The sequence below is a fragment of the Colias croceus genome, chromosome 23 (genome assembly GCF_905220415.1).
Source record: "Colias croceus chromosome 23, ilColCroc2.1".
In the NCBI taxonomy this organism is placed as follows: domain Eukaryota; kingdom Metazoa; phylum Arthropoda; class Insecta; order Lepidoptera; family Pieridae; genus Colias; species Colias croceus.
Window position 1 is genome coordinate 5,982,490 of NC_059559.1, and position 15,953 is coordinate 5,998,442.

Genomic DNA, 15,953 nt, shown 5'->3' on the forward strand with positions numbered 1-15,953 from the left:
GAATTTTTCAAATTGGACCAGTAGTTCCCGAGATTAGCGCGTTCAAACAAACAAACTCTTCAGCTTTATAATATTAGTATCTATAGATTATTTAAACAGAATCAGATAAGTAATCCATTTCATTACACTGAACTCTAAAGGAGTTGTTTAATCATGTATGTCTTGTGTTAAGTTGAGTGTTAACCATGTGCTTACAAGATGAGGGTGTGGCTCAGTGGTTAATACCTTTGAAGGGTCGTGGGTTTGAAAGAAAGGGTGCACAGATAAGTAATCATACTAATATTATAAATGCGAAAGTTCGTGAGGATGTGTGTGTGTTTGTTACTCTTTCACGCAAATACTACTGAACCGATTACAATGAAATTTAGCACACATATAGAGGGTAACTTGGATTAACATATAGGATAGGTTTTATAACGGAAATTTTAACTTCTTTAGGTGCGAGTGTAAAATTTAAAAGTCGCGTCCTTGCAATACCGTCACGTCATGGAGATTTTGGTATCTTTGAATCTTGCCAAAGAAGTTTCACTTCTGACACGTGCTCGGCACACACGCTCTTTTTTTATTAATACAATATTTTAACAAAGATAGGTAGTGGATAGAATCTCCTATTATGTTAAAAAGAGATTTTGTCACGAAGTGCTTCTTGTCTGTTAAAAATGCGTTTAATATTTTCTTATAGGTAAGTAGATATATTTTTAATGACTAAGGGTCAACTCACACCGAAAGAACGGCGAAGGGCAGCGAAGCGGAGCGCAGTTTCAGTGTCATATGAATTTTAACTTTATTTTCATTGCTATAATACTTATTATCGCATGAGAAACTCGAACGAGTCGCGCGGATGCCCGCGGCGCCGCAGGAATTCCGGCGAATTCCATACGGAGCCGTGCGACTGCGTGAGAATTCATATGACACTAAAACTGCGCTCCGCTTCGCTGCCCTTCGCCGCTCTTTCGGTGTGAGTTGACCCTATAGGTATATACAGGGTGTAATCGTTAAAAAAAATAATAAAAAAATATTTTTCAAGAAACAGGTACAGCAGTTTTATTTTTAAAAAGTTATTATTGTCATTTTACTCATTAGGTAAAGGGCTTTCGATATCAGTTTAAAGTTTTTTAATATCTTCAACTTCTACGGAATAATCGCCTGTGCACACTTAACGATTACTCCTGTATATTACCGTTTTATAAACAATCTTATTCTTCAAATTTAAGCCAATTCAAAACTACTGTTATGCAGTTACGCTTAAAATCTAGGATATAGAACATAGAGTCATACGAAATAGGGTAAAAATAAAACATCAGGTATTATTTCAGATATTTATTTACATCTGTATCTTAGAACTAAACAGTATCTTATATCTAATAATATTTATAGTATTTGATATAATTGTTAGGTTTAACGCCCTTTGCCCTAGTATTGTGTCCGAACTATTTATAATCGAATCTATTTTTAATTAAAATAATCTGTAGAAGTATTTAATACAATTTTAAAATATAACTTATTCTTTACGCACTTCTAAAAGAAAGTCCACTTGAATTAATTTATAATAAGTACCTACAACTCGACCAAACTAAGTTTGCAATTCGCGTCGATTACTGACACTTAGGTACGGTCTGCAAAAAAGGATCCGCTATGACTTAAAAAAAGTAAACAAATGTTTGTTAGGTAAATAGGAAAATTCACGTGGTCTCACATTATATTTAAAACATATTATTATCACGTATGGCAAAATATCAACCTTGATTACCTTCTGCCCTGGTCGCCTGGAAGAGATCACTACTAAGTGATAAGACCGCCAAATACACTAAACTGCTCCTTGCTTTTATTTTTGTATATTTCAGTATATAAGTCTCTAAATAAAAATTGTAGTAATAAATTCAAACGGTTTAAAAAACTAATTATGCTTGTATATATATAGATTCTCATTTCGTCTATTTAGGGCAAGATATGGGCTTATAATTCAAATATATTACCTATCGAATACAAATGATCAACAATTATTATATTCTTGTCCTAAGCATTCTCCGCAAACGGAGTCCATGTAAGCAAAAGGAACTAGTATTACTGTTTCATTGTATTTCTTATAAATTAGCACTCCTGTAGACTCTGAAGCCACTCTGACTCCATCGTTGATCGGAATTAATCTGAAAGTATAGTAATTTCTAATAATAATTATCAATTAAAAAGGAGAGGATATATACAGGGTGTAATCGTTAAGTATGCACAGGCGATTATTCCGTAACTATTACAGATATCAAAAAACTTCAAACTGATATCGAAAATACTAAACCTAATGAGTAAAATGGCCATAATATTTTTTTTTAAATAAAACGAGAAACTAGAAATTTTTAAAAATAGAACGGAATAATCGCTTGTGCACACTTAACGATTACACCCTGTATATGGTTGTTACGTACTTACACGTACACACACAAACATAATAGGTAAAAACACAAACATAATAATAAGCGAATGTATGCACAAAAACACACACACACACCTACTTTCAAACTCTTCCTCTCAAACACATATAAGCAAGCATAAACACATTATATGTGCAATGTGCATGTACATACGCACATACAGAATAAAAGTTCACGCACACATTTGTACTACTTGCACACACACTCACGTATACAAATACACGCACACACTTATAAGTACGCTCACCCACACAAACACACACTCACACGTACACACTGCACAAGCAATACACACATTGACACACAAAATTCAGTATCACAAGTGACTTACGGTGATTCGGACGTGTTTCCATTGCCAGCTGCGCTATGATCAGCGTCATACATTTTGATACCGCCGTCCTTTTGACGAAGAATTACGAAACTGTAAAAAAGTAATATTCATATTTATAAAGTTGTACATAAAATGACTTAATGTACAACAATAATTATGTAACAATAATAATTATGATGACATCATAATTATTATAAATAATTATGATGACAACAACATACGTTGTAGTCATAACAACATGATGATGATGAAAAAAAGACGTTGACTGATTCTCAATTCTACTCAATAGACAAAAAAGTTACATGAGAAGCGGTCCAGCCATTTCAAGGGAGGATGGTAACTAACATTGTGACACAAGAATTTTATATATTATATATATAGATAGATAGATATATTTTTATGTAATTCCTATTCGATTAAAAATAAATTAGAAATAATAATTAAAAAAAATACTCCTAAGATATATAGATAAGAATAAAGCGGAACGACGTTTGCAAGGACAGCTAGTAACAACTTTAATTACAAATTTTCTAGTTGTTTAAATAAATAATACCTAGGAACAGCAGAACAGTCAGCCAGCACCAAATTATCAGCACAATGCATGGGCTGCAATTGTTCCACACCTCCTGATAGAGTCTGAACTGTGAGTTCTTGGAGTCGGCATTCCCCTGAAAATAGTATAATTTCCGTTAATTAATATTGCTTATAGTAAACTATCATTTAATTCCAGTAAATGCATTAAATATTTGATGTTATAATTTGGATTTATACACATCACTACATAGTATAAAACAAAGTCGCTTTCTCTGTCCCTTTGTATGCTTAAATCTTTAAAACTACGCAACGGATTTTGATACGGTTTTTTTTAATAGATAGAATGATTCAAGAGGAAGATTTTAGTATATAATTTATTAGGTTTTAGACAAAGCGGGCGAAGCCGCGGGAGGAAGCTAGTATTTTATAAAGACCAAAGTTTATCAGAATATATCTATGTTTGTTTCCTATTTACACGGGAAACGGCAAGTGATTCTGCGGGTTATTGCTAGTATATAATATAACTAGCGACTCTCTCCGGCTTCGCATATTTAATACATAAATAACCCTTCCCATTTAATGACTATCTATTAATAGAAACACATTAAAATCGTTGCGTTATTAAGAACATACATACACACGAACACACAGGAAGCGACGTTGTTTTCTACTATGTAATGTAAGTAAGAAATAACACTTACGGTAAATACCAAACTTCTTCATAATCTGCATAGCAGTTAGACTATCAAGTAGTGTCGCTATATTATCCGATTTAAACTGCATCTCTGGTCCCTGGTTGACTACCAAGGATGCGACTCCATTTCTTTCCTGAAAATTAATACATTTTGTAAATATTCCTGTTTGTAAAATTGAATCTATTCCTAAAATAAAAAAGATGATACAATGGAATAACCAGATTAATTAACAAGGTTAACCTTTAGAAAATAAGAAAGATTGAATCTATATCTATATACATATAATAAATCTGTAGAAGGGTCAATTCTGTACATTGAAAATATTGAAAAAATAAATAGCAGGGAGTGTTACTGGATGGATACCAAACCCAAATATGTGATTAAAAAAATTTTTGTCTGTCTGTCTGTCTGTCTGTCTGTCTGTCTGTCTGTATGTGAAGGCATCACGTGAAAACTAGCGGTTCGATTTCGATGTAACTTGGTATAATTATACCTTATTATCCTGGGCGTAAAATAGGATACTTTTTATCCTGGAAAAATACGTAGAAAAAAAATAATCTTAATTTTTCAGTTTTATCCATAGATGTTGTTCCGTAGAACCGCGAACACACGTTGCGTATTATTATAGGCCTAGCCGTATTTGGGAATTGGGTCCAATAGATATTTATAAGATGTTATTGTCAGAGGTACTCAAAATGGATAAATAAACCATCCACGCGAAGACCGACATCCGCGCGGACGGAGTCGCGGGCGGAAGCTAGTTAATACTATTTTTATAAATCAGTTAAAACTGATATTGATAATTTCATAAAATATAATCATCATAATTTGTTAGGAAACCTTGTAGATACGAGTATATAGGTACTATACCCAGCGCGGCCTAAGATGATCCCTATGACAGTTCGTCTTAGTGATTGCTCGTATGATGGATCGTGTCGATACTTTACTACTTATAGGCAAAGGCGTGGTTTGCATTCAGCCACGTCGGTAAACATGTTTTTACAAATATTATAAAATGAATTTTTAGCGTCTATTATGTAAACGAAACGGTAAGTAAAACGAAAGTTTTCCAAAACATAAAAATGCACCTTATCATTTTCTCGTAATTTTTAACCCGTTTAACACAGTGTTCTTTTATCTTGAATATGGAATCCCCCATTTAATTTTTCTAAAAAACTTATATTATCATAGGTAAGTAAATTAACGCGAACGGTAATTAATTAATTAATTATGCTGCGATCTTCTGTTCCATTTAATAGTGAATGAACTATAGCTTAAGCATGGAAAAAATGTGAACTCGAAATGTGACTTTCCATTATCGAAATTTGTTTATCGATACTTTCCGCACTAGTCGATAAATGCCAACGATGTAAGTTTTGAAGGACGTAAACGTAAAGTCAGATTGATATAATTTCTCGTAAATGATAAGAATTGTTATAATTCCAACGGGATATCATTGTAATAGCATAAAGCTACGTAAAAATTAATAAATGCCATTTTTAGACGCCTCCAATACGTTTCTAATTTAATGGTGACGCCATTACAAGTTTGTCTCTTGAGAATAACTGTCAGTGTCATAGGGATCATCTTAGGCCGCGCCGGGTATAGATAGAGAATCATAGGACAGATCTTTGGTATTATTACTATGATACATTATATACATATCATGTAAAATTAAAATGTAATTAATTGATATGAATTTAAAAGAGCAACTATGGAGTTTCTTGCCGGTTCTTCTTCGTAGAAACTGCTTTCAGAATCGGTGGAAAATGTTAAAAATGTTGATGACGATTCAAAAGTGCTTCTAGAGGAAGTATGTATAATTGAAAAAATAAATGTTTGAGTTCGAATTTTAGTCATATTTTCCTAGTGCATATTATTTAATGCTAAAAAAATAACTAAATAGTTAAAACTTACCTTGATAACAGCAGTAGCATTGATAGAATCTTTATCCAGGCTGCCAAGGAACTGACCAGCCGGAGTGCCGCCCATTAAACCTAGTTTTGGTAGAAGGTCGAAGTCTTGAAGCTGAAATTATTATAAATTTACTAAGAAAATTTAAAATCCCTATAACAAAACATCAAGGCCGATGTTATAACACGTAGAAAATGCCTGTTAAAGCTTGCTTATTAAAATGTTTATAAAACATTTCTCACATTAAGAATTATTTCAATAAACTTAAAATGTAATTTATTTAATCTAATTTAATTTAACTTAAACACCACCTATCTCATTCTATTGCTTAAATCTAATCCTATCCAAAGGTTGCCTGGAAGAGATCGCTTGAAAGCGATAAGGCCGCCTATTTAACATGTGTACCTATCTTATATGTTCTTCTCTTATCTTCTGTACCTATGTGTGTGTTAAATAAAGAATTAAAATAAATAAATAAATAAATTATTAAAGCATTTACGTTATAGAGTGTACGTACATGGTAAATAGGTTCTCAAAGTCATAGAAGGAAGCTATCGAAAATTGTAAATCCGAAAAAGACACTCAAAATCTGTGCCTTATTCGATCAGTTGCTAGTAGTAACAAGTCATTCATTGGCCCAAAAAGAAACCATTTTTTGTTTTATGTACACCCGGCGATCTTCGCATTGCCTAACAAAAAAATATTTTTTTCTCTCCGTCAGAACAAATCTTGTACTTCAAGGAATAAAAACTGAATTAACGATATCGGTTCAGCTATTCCCGAGAATTACGCTCAGAAACTATTTATTCATTTTCATATTATAGATTATTTATTAAGCAATATTCTTTACCTCTTTCCTTCTTTCAAAATAATACATACATGGCGATAAGACCGCTAATTGCTTAAATGTATTCTTAGATTAAGTCTTCTAATAGTTGTAAGGGCAATAAAGTATTAATAAATAAATATATAAATAAACTAGCTTTCCACCCGCGGCATCTCCCGCGCAGTCAAAGAAAACGCATAGTTCCCGTTCCCGTGGGATTTCCGGGATAAAACCTATCCTATGTCCCGGGGTAAATAGTAGTCTAGGTCCTTTCTCGGGTATCAAAATATCTCTATACCAAATTTCATGCAAATTGGTTCAGTAGTTAAGGCGTGATTGAGTAACAGACAGACAGACATACTTTCGAATTTATAATATTAGTATGATTAATAAAAATATACTGACCCTCTGCCCCATAACTTGCAAATCCACTCGTCTCTCCAAACTCCCCTGCACGTATTTCGGAGCACCTCTATACCGTATGGAGACACTAGAGCTATCATCCATGGCACAGCTGCTGAACTTATCTGATGATCTGTACGTGATGGTGGTCCGGCCTTCGAAGGCGGACGGTGTTGTGGTGATGTCTTCATCTGCTGGTGCGTGGCTGACGTCGTCTTCTTTGTAGCAGAGCTGAGAGAATTTCAAAACCAAACTTGAACATGTCTACATAATATAAACCAAAGTCGCTGTAGCTGTCCGTCTGTCCCTATGTATGCTTAAATATTTAAAACTACACAACGGTTTTTGAAGCAGTTTTTGACGTGACAACGTCTTATAATTCGATAGAGCCGGCTGCACGAACGAAAAAACATGACTCATGTGGCTTGAAGTGCAAGCGAGAGCGCGGAACGAGCGACAAAGAAGCACAATCGTTGTCACGTTCTGTTATCGTCAGTAAACCGACTTTACAAACAACCAATTTTTTATAGATATAGTGATTTAAGAGAAGAAGGTTTATATGCATAATTTGTTGACGAATATGGGCTATAAGTGGATGGACGCTGACTCGCAGCAAAATCCTTAGCCATGACGTCCTGTAGCCTGTAGGCTTTTAAAATACGGAAAGAAACTTTTATACAATTGTGGATTACCGTCTTTCTTTTGAAAGCTGTTTTGTTGTTTTATGAAATAACTATCAGGAATATTAATATTTCAGGGCAATTTTCACACACGGCACGATCTGATCCCATACTAAGCTTTCACTTGTGTTATGGAAACCAGATGGCTGATAAACATACATAATATATAATTTTAAATAAATACTTATATAGATAATTAACACCCAGACACAGAGCAAACATCTATGTTCATCACACAAATGTTTGTGGGTGGGAATCGAACCTACGACCTCTGGCTTGGAAGGCAGGGCTAACCAGGCCAACCTAAGATCAAAATATAAAAAAAATATATTGTACCTGTAATTATTTGTTAATACATTAGGCTGGTTGCAGAGCTTGACCGACCGTCAGTGCGTACCGTCGGTCCTGACGATACGCATCAACAATGTGTATGACTATGACACTAATACGCATGACAATACGCGTGCGTATGGTCGGTCTAGCTATGAACGGTTTTATGAATTTCCATACATATGACAAGCGCGACTGACGTACGCACTGATGGTCGGTCAAGCTCTGCAACCAGCTTAAAGTGTTCAAAATAAATAAATGTTCAATACCTTCCAATGAGTCCTCTTAGGGTCTGCGGCGTGTGGTTGTTTCACATATAAATTCCATTCTACGGACACATTACGGCCTGCGCTTCGTATCTTCGTATTTGAGTCGATTTTCAAGAACACATTCTTCTCATCGAGACTACAAATAAATAACAATAATTTAGAGTATATTATCGTATCCTTAATCCTTAAAATTAAGATGTAATATGCGTTTTTTTATAAAACTTTATTTTTTAACATTATCACATTGATTCCTGAAAACATCGATTTTTTGGGGGATAAAAAGTCACCTATTCTTCAAATAGAAGATTAGTCCTGAAATAAAGAAGCAAGATTTTTTCATTCGAACCATTGGTTCCTGAGATCAGCACGTTTAATCTAACAAACTGTTTAGTTTTCCCAATAAAAAAGTAACGCATTTATTATTCTTCAAATACCATCAATATATGATTATTTGTACAGTAATCTGTACAAAAAATCATGCAACAATTTTCAACCTTTTCACAAGAAAAGAGAACAAATTTCATGAAATTGTACCAATTCACCAAACTTTAATTATAAATTTAGAAGTACCATGGCACAAACCCATAGTTTCACCCGCGTGGCTCCGCTCCTGTTGGTCTTAGCGTAATGGTAGCGTATAGCCTTCCTCGATAAATGGGCTATCTAACACCAAAAATTTTTTCAAATCAGACCAGTAGTTCCTGAGATTAGCGCGTTCAAACAAACAAACAGCTTTATAATAATAGTATAGATGTACATACCTATAATAACTCAACACGACACCAAAATTAGCCTCGACCCGGTCTATCCTTTCCAAAGACACGTTGCCCAGTGTAAACTTAACTCGTATAACTTCATCCCCCCCTTGTTCCTGTCGTGTGGGGGGGAGAATCAGCCCACACCCGGGGAGGGGGGTCAATTGGTGTATAGTATCCAGGATAGTCTTTTGGGAATGCGGTGTACTGAAAAAAAGAGCGTGTGTGCACACGTGTCAGAAATGAAACATCCTTGCCAAGATTCAAAGATACCAAAATCGCCTTACTCCATGACGTGACGGTATTGCCATGACGCGACCTTGAAATTATACTCTCAACGCGCCTAAATAAGTTTCACTTCAATAAGAAACGTGTCCCCTAGTGGGGTATGGGGCAGATATGCATGCTGTTTCACTGATCGATTTTCTTAAAGGACAACTACATTTTTTTTTTCACACCGGGAATCGAATCCATGATAGAAGCCAGCGCGAGCGTAAGTAAGTCGATTTATTTCAAGAAAAATAAAATAAAATGTATTCGCAACTTCAAATTGTACATTACAATATTGCTCTGCCTTCTGAAGTAGGTTTTTGTGCCTTCCCTTACAAATTCCATATTACATTATATTTGTCAATTTTAATTCAAAAATCTGTTAAAATTTTAGTTTATAAATACTTACTCGTAGTTGATAATTTTGGACATTATATACTTCTCGATTACTTCAGAACCAGACGTCTGCTGCTCACAGTCGAAGAATATGCCCTTTTCATTTACCTACAAAATTAAGTGAGTTTTTCAGAGAATCCATAAAGATTATACCGTACCTAGTTTCAACAAACAAATTCTTCAGCTTTTAATATCTCTGTATGTAAAAGAAAATCGTGTTAGTTACACTACTTAACTCAAGAACGGCTGAACTGATTTGGACATTGATGGAGAGGAAGTTTAGAACCAGGAGATACATAAGATAATTTTTATCCCTAAAACCTAGGAAAAATAATTACGTAAAAATAGTGGAGTCGCAGCGGCGGAACTAACAGCTACTTAGTATAAAAAGGTAGTTAGGTATCCTTATCTTGAACTTTAAGGTTACTTACATTAGATATAGGTCTAGATGACACAGTATACGCATCACGTCCTGACTTCGAATCCATAGTTATTTGGACCCTGGAATGCATGGCTACACCCGCCCTTTGAGCGAATGGGTTTAACCAGGTTAAACTGAAAATGAAGATTGAGTTTTAAACTCTTGTTATGCTAACTTAAAAATTATGCATCAAGCACTTATGTGCTTGCAACATCAGTTAGTCTATATACTGCGCTTATATGGTTTTATCTATGAGCCTATAAGTTACTTTTGTAACCGAGATTTCATTTAAACATCCGAAAAAAAACAGACTAGTCTCACAATGGGAAAATACGCCACAGACGATGAAAAACGGATATGTAATCGTAGAAACTCCTATATTTAATATACTAGCTGTGCCCCGCGGTTTTCGCGTTGTTCCGCTCCACGTGACTCCGCTCCTGTTGGTCTTAGCGTGTTTATATATAGCCTACTAGCTTTCTACCCGCGGCATCGCCCGCGCAGTCAAAGAAAAACCCGCATAGTTCCCGTTCCCGTGGGATTTCCGGGATAAAACCTATCCTATGTCCTTTCTCGGGTATCAAAATATCTCTATACCAAATTTCATGCAAATTGGTTCAGTAGTTAAGGCGTGATTGAGTAACAGACAGACAGACAGAGTTACTTTCGCATTTATAATATTAGTATGGATATAGCCTTCCTCAATAAATGGGCTATCTAACACCTAAAGAATTTTTCAAAATGGACCAGTAACTCCTAAGATTAGCGCGTTCAAACAAACAAACAAACTCTTCAGCTGTATAATATTAGTATAGATGTGCGGACTGTGATCCCGTATCCCTTACATCCTTCCCAGGTTTTTAATACACAAGAAAAAGACAGTTCCTGTGCTATAAGTAACCCTAAAAAAAAACAAATTTTAATCCATACTCACGCCACAGATCTCGTAGAAGACTGGCAGGTAACATTGAACTTGATCGGTAGATGAGCTACCACAGATCTCTGGACCCTTGCTGCATGTTCTGATTGAAGAAGCGGCGCTGTTGTTGATATAGATGTCACTTGTGTGCCTTGGAACCTGGTAACATACTTAATTGGCTGTTTACTCTGGCTTTGGATGGGTGGTTCGGGATAATAGCGTATGTTAGAAAATAATATTTATTTATTTGTAGATATTGTTCACGCGAGCTTGTTAACTAAGCGCTAAAAATATAAAATATATTAGTAAGACACTATTAAAATATTATCTGTTGTATTAGTCATCATCATCATCATCATCATCAGCCCATATTATACGTTCCCACTGCTGGGACACGGGCCTCCTATGAGGGTACAGGCCATAATCCACCACGCTGGCCAAGTGCGTGTTGGCGGATGACACATGTCGTCGAACTTTTTAATTCTTCGACATGTCGGTTTCCTCACGATGTTTTCCTTCACCGTTCGAGCAGTGGTGATGTTACAACATGCGCAGATAAATTGAAAAATCAATTTATTTCCTGCGCGCTCGCCTGGTCTCGAACCTCGGACTTATCGATTTGAAGTCCGAGGTCTCACCACTGAGCCACCACTGCTCCACTGTTGTATTAGTATAGATTTGAAACTTAAAATGTTAGTTTTATACATTATTCGACGAATAAGTTTTAACCAAGGATTGAAAAATCAGCCCTAAATAATATAAGAACAATCCATCTTAAGGCGTGAGGCATAATGGTACACATAGCATCGCCACAATACGACGAAGGACGCGATAAATACTTCAAAATTCTACAGTTATCCAGATCAATATCATAAAGCTATAGACTTAAAAATCCATACTAATATTATAAATGCGAAAGTAACTCTGTCTGTATCATCATCATCATCATCATCATCATCAGCCCATATACGTTCCCACTGCTGGGACACGGGCCTCCTATGAGGGTACAGGCCATAATCCACCACGCTGGCCAAGTGCGGGTTGGCGGATGTCTGTCTGTTACTCAATCACGCCTTAACTACTGAACCAATTTGCATGAAATTTGGTATAGAGATATTTTGATACCCGAGAAAGGACATAGGATAGGTTTTATCCCGGAAGTCCCACGGGAACGAGAACGGGTTTTCTTTGAAAACGCGGGCGAAGCCGCGGGCGGAAAGCTAGTATAAAATATATTAGTAAGATACTATTAAAACATTAACTGTTGTATTAGTATAGATTTGAAACTTTTAAATAAAATAACAGATAAATGCTTCGTTTTACTGGGGTGATACATCTCATTCCGACGTGAATTTTCCAACGCGGGCGAAGTCACATGTGCAAAACTAGTTTAGTAATAACACTCTTCTAGTTTGTTACACAAGTAATAACTGCGTTAAAAACAACCGACTTCAAACTTGCACTTGCAAAATTTACAAATACATACAGACAAAAATGCTCATAAAATAAAAACTACTGGGCCTATCCGAATAAAATTTTTATGGGACCAATTCGACACCATCCCGCATCGAACAAAAAAAGAATCACGTAAATCGGTTCAGAAACCTCGGAGTAATCGGTGTACATACATAAAAAAAAAACATACCGGCCGAATTGATAACCTCCTCCTTTTTTTTGAAGTCGGTTAATAAGAACAATCCATCCTGAGGCATGATGGTACACACAGCATCACCACAAGAAGACGAAGAACGCGACCAATATATCAAAATTGTATTATTATAATACTAACATAGTTTTAAGGTATACTAACATTTATATGGATGAAAATCTTAATTAAATCAAAAAAAAATTCTACGGAATTATCCAGATCAATATTATAATATTTGAAACGAGCCAACCCAGAACCATTTTTTATAATTGTTGAAGATAATGATGGTTTTGATCGTAATAATAATTAAGCAGACGATGATTATGATAATAATGAAGAATCTGATGATGATGATGATGAACTAACCGTATATGCAAATCGTTCTCCCAATCCAGATCGAGTGAGGGATCAGGTGGTGCTGTGAGATTTCCACGGACCGATGTGAACGCCATGTTCAATGTTTGCAGACGTACTGGTGTTCCTGTAGATAAACATACAATAATTTTGAATACATTTATTAGTTTATGTTTTAATGGTCTACTTTTCATACAATATCTTTTTTTTATTATGTCTAATGGCTTTAAACTTGCCCACCTCCATCAAGATTCCTTTCGGTTCCAGGTTCAAAAGAAAGTAAACAAATATGAGTGTTTGGGCTTGAGCTTAGATTTTTTCTTTAAGCTTAGCCCGCGGTTTTATTCGAATGTTACTCGAAGATGAAATCATAGACCCAAACTATACTTAATTTTACCCTACGGTAAATTTCACTCAGATCCGTTGAGTCTTTTTAGAAAAAAGACGTGTGTCACTCGGGGACTGCCGCGGTAAAGCTATTGCATGCTATGCCTTCAAGCCACACCTCCGCCCGTCGGAGTGGGGAGCGTGAGGTTTTTCGTTATGGAATTTCTGGATTCGGTCCCCGCGCTCAAGGCCCGCGATATAAGCTATAACCCTCAAAACCCTCGCTTAAAAATATAACCCTCCTTACGTATGATATTATTTTCTTACTTCACAATATTTACTTAGCTTGTTTCCTGTACTTCTCAAATATTTAAAACTGTTCATTTCTTACCTAAATCACTGGGCAGGTTAATTTCCATTTGAGTAGGGTAGTACACCATTTGCTGGTTTATGTGACTTCCGAAGCGTAGAAACTCCATAATTGATTTGGCCACTAAAATAAATAAGAACATTAATTTCGTATTGTTAACGTTTCGTTAATTTATACATAAATGCGATTTTTCGTGAATTATAAATTGATATCCACTATATTTTTTGATCCTTCCTAAATAGATCAGTCAGAAGTGAAACTTCTTTAGGCGCGTTGAGAGTAAAATTTCAAGGTCGTGTCATGGCAATACTATCACGTTATGGAGTAAGGCAACATGGTATCTTTAATATTGCCAAACAAGTTTCACTTTTGACACGTGCTCGTAGCACACGCTCTTTCTTTACTGTTTGATTAAATTTTGTTAATATCTTTGTTCTATTTCGTAAGAAATAATTACGTACTGTCGTCACCGTTCCAACTATTAAATCTTGTCTGATTTACATGTGTTGCGTAGACAGTTTTATCCTGGATCTTTATTACCACATCAATGTGTACCTGTAAAAAAATTATTATATTATCAACTAGCAAGCTATATACAACGACCAACGACCAACGACGACGAAAAAATCTACTCTTTACTATTTGCCAATGACCGAGCTCAGTGGCGTGCATTAGCAGAGGCCTACGTCCAGCAATGGACATCGAAAGGCTGCTCATGATGATGATGATGATGAAGCTATATACATAGTACACGCAAATTATTCTGCTCTGAAAAGGAATATTTTGCAACATTTTTTATTGCTTCTCCGCCTTTGTTCGAGTTCTAGCACACGAACGAGTTGTGAGCGGTAGAGGCTGAAGTAAGACTAATTTGCGTGTACTATAGTATAGCTTCATCATCATCATCATCATCATCAGCCTTTCGATGTCCAGCCTTTCGATATCGATGTTCGACTGCCGTCGACATGTGGCGACGGTTGAAGTAGCCTCTGCCGTTCGCAACTTGCCGTTCGTCTGTTAGTACGCTTAGACGTAGGCTGCAGTACTGCTTATATTCAATCGATTTTAAAAAGAGATTCTCAATTTTACTGTCTTCTTTTTTCTATACATATAATAAATCTGTAGAAGGTTCTGTACATTGAAAATATTGAAAAAATAAATAGCAGGGGGTGTTATTGGATCGATACCAAACCCAAATATATTATGATTAAAAAAATTTTTGTCTGTCTGTCTGTCTGTCTGTCTGTATGTTCAGGCATCACGTTAAAACTAACGGTTCGATTTCGATGAAACTTGGTATATTTATACTTTATTATGCTGGGCATAAAATAGGATACTTTTTATCCCGGAAACATATGTAGAAAAAAAAAAAATCTTAACTTTTCTTAATTTTTCCGCGCGGACGGAGTCGCGGGCGGAAGCTAGTGTACAATAATCACCGAAACTGCTTAGCGAAATTTGCAAATTATTTCAGCAACAGAAAGCTTTCGACCTGGGCTATATTTTTATCGTTTTATTTTTAGCTTGAAATAAAACTAATATTGCTTATCATTTACCTCTTGCGGTGTTTTCAATGTCCACATCTTCATCTTCTCCAAGACTTTCACCAGCGTTTCCACTTTCATGTCTTTCACATTTGAGTATCTCATTTTCTTGAATATATGTGATGATACACCCTCCGCTATCAAATATATCTATAAAAGAAGTTGGTTCACATTTAATAAGCATAACATAACATAGTTTTTTTTTGTGTTTTCGTCAGTGTAGTCATAAAGTAAATAGTCAAATCCTACTCTCTGTTTACGATTTTGACATAAGATCATCAGGGCTAAACACTCCATCAGACTTTTTACATTTATAATTAAATTCGGAATTATTAATAATAATATTATATGCATAAAAAAAACTAATATTAAGCTCTCTTCGTTATTAGAATGTACTCCTATCAATCAGGAGACCAAAATTTCGACTCTCGATATTTTGTAAAGAATGTACTTCTTGTTTATATAAATTTAGCATAAAACATCGGACGTTTTTTTTTTTTATTTATGTTCAAAGTGTGCTCATACTTTGTGTGTGATACTTT

General features: G+C 35.3%; 1 protein-coding gene across 1 annotated transcript in view; it reads right to left on the reverse strand.

Moving 5' to 3' along the window:
- Positions 1–1,307: 1,307 nt before the first annotated feature.
- LOC123702168 overlaps positions 1,308–15,953 on the reverse strand; it is a 33,074-nt gene continuing 18,428 nt past the window's right edge. Inside the window, exons 15-29 of the mRNA XM_045649843.1 lie at positions 15,424–15,561; positions 14,329–14,422; positions 13,889–13,990; positions 13,183–13,297; positions 11,184–11,327; positions 10,260–10,383; positions 9,842–9,936; positions 9,169–9,369; positions 8,408–8,543; positions 7,132–7,359; positions 5,904–6,014; positions 3,993–4,119; positions 3,311–3,425; positions 2,758–2,847; positions 1,308–2,147 (exon numbers count right to left, since the gene is read on the reverse strand). Of these exons, the coding sequence (XP_045505799.1) occupies positions 1,994–2,147; positions 2,758–2,847; positions 3,311–3,425; positions 3,993–4,119; positions 5,904–6,014; positions 7,132–7,359; positions 8,408–8,543; positions 9,169–9,369; positions 9,842–9,936; positions 10,260–10,383; positions 11,184–11,327; positions 13,183–13,297; positions 13,889–13,990; positions 14,329–14,422; positions 15,424–15,561 (1,974 nt within the window). The 3' untranslated portion in view covers positions 1,308–1,993. The remainder of the gene's footprint in view (positions 2,148–2,757; positions 2,848–3,310; positions 3,426–3,992; positions 4,120–5,903; positions 6,015–7,131; positions 7,360–8,407; positions 8,544–9,168; positions 9,370–9,841; positions 9,937–10,259; positions 10,384–11,183; positions 11,328–13,182; positions 13,298–13,888; positions 13,991–14,328; positions 14,423–15,423; positions 15,562–15,953) is intronic.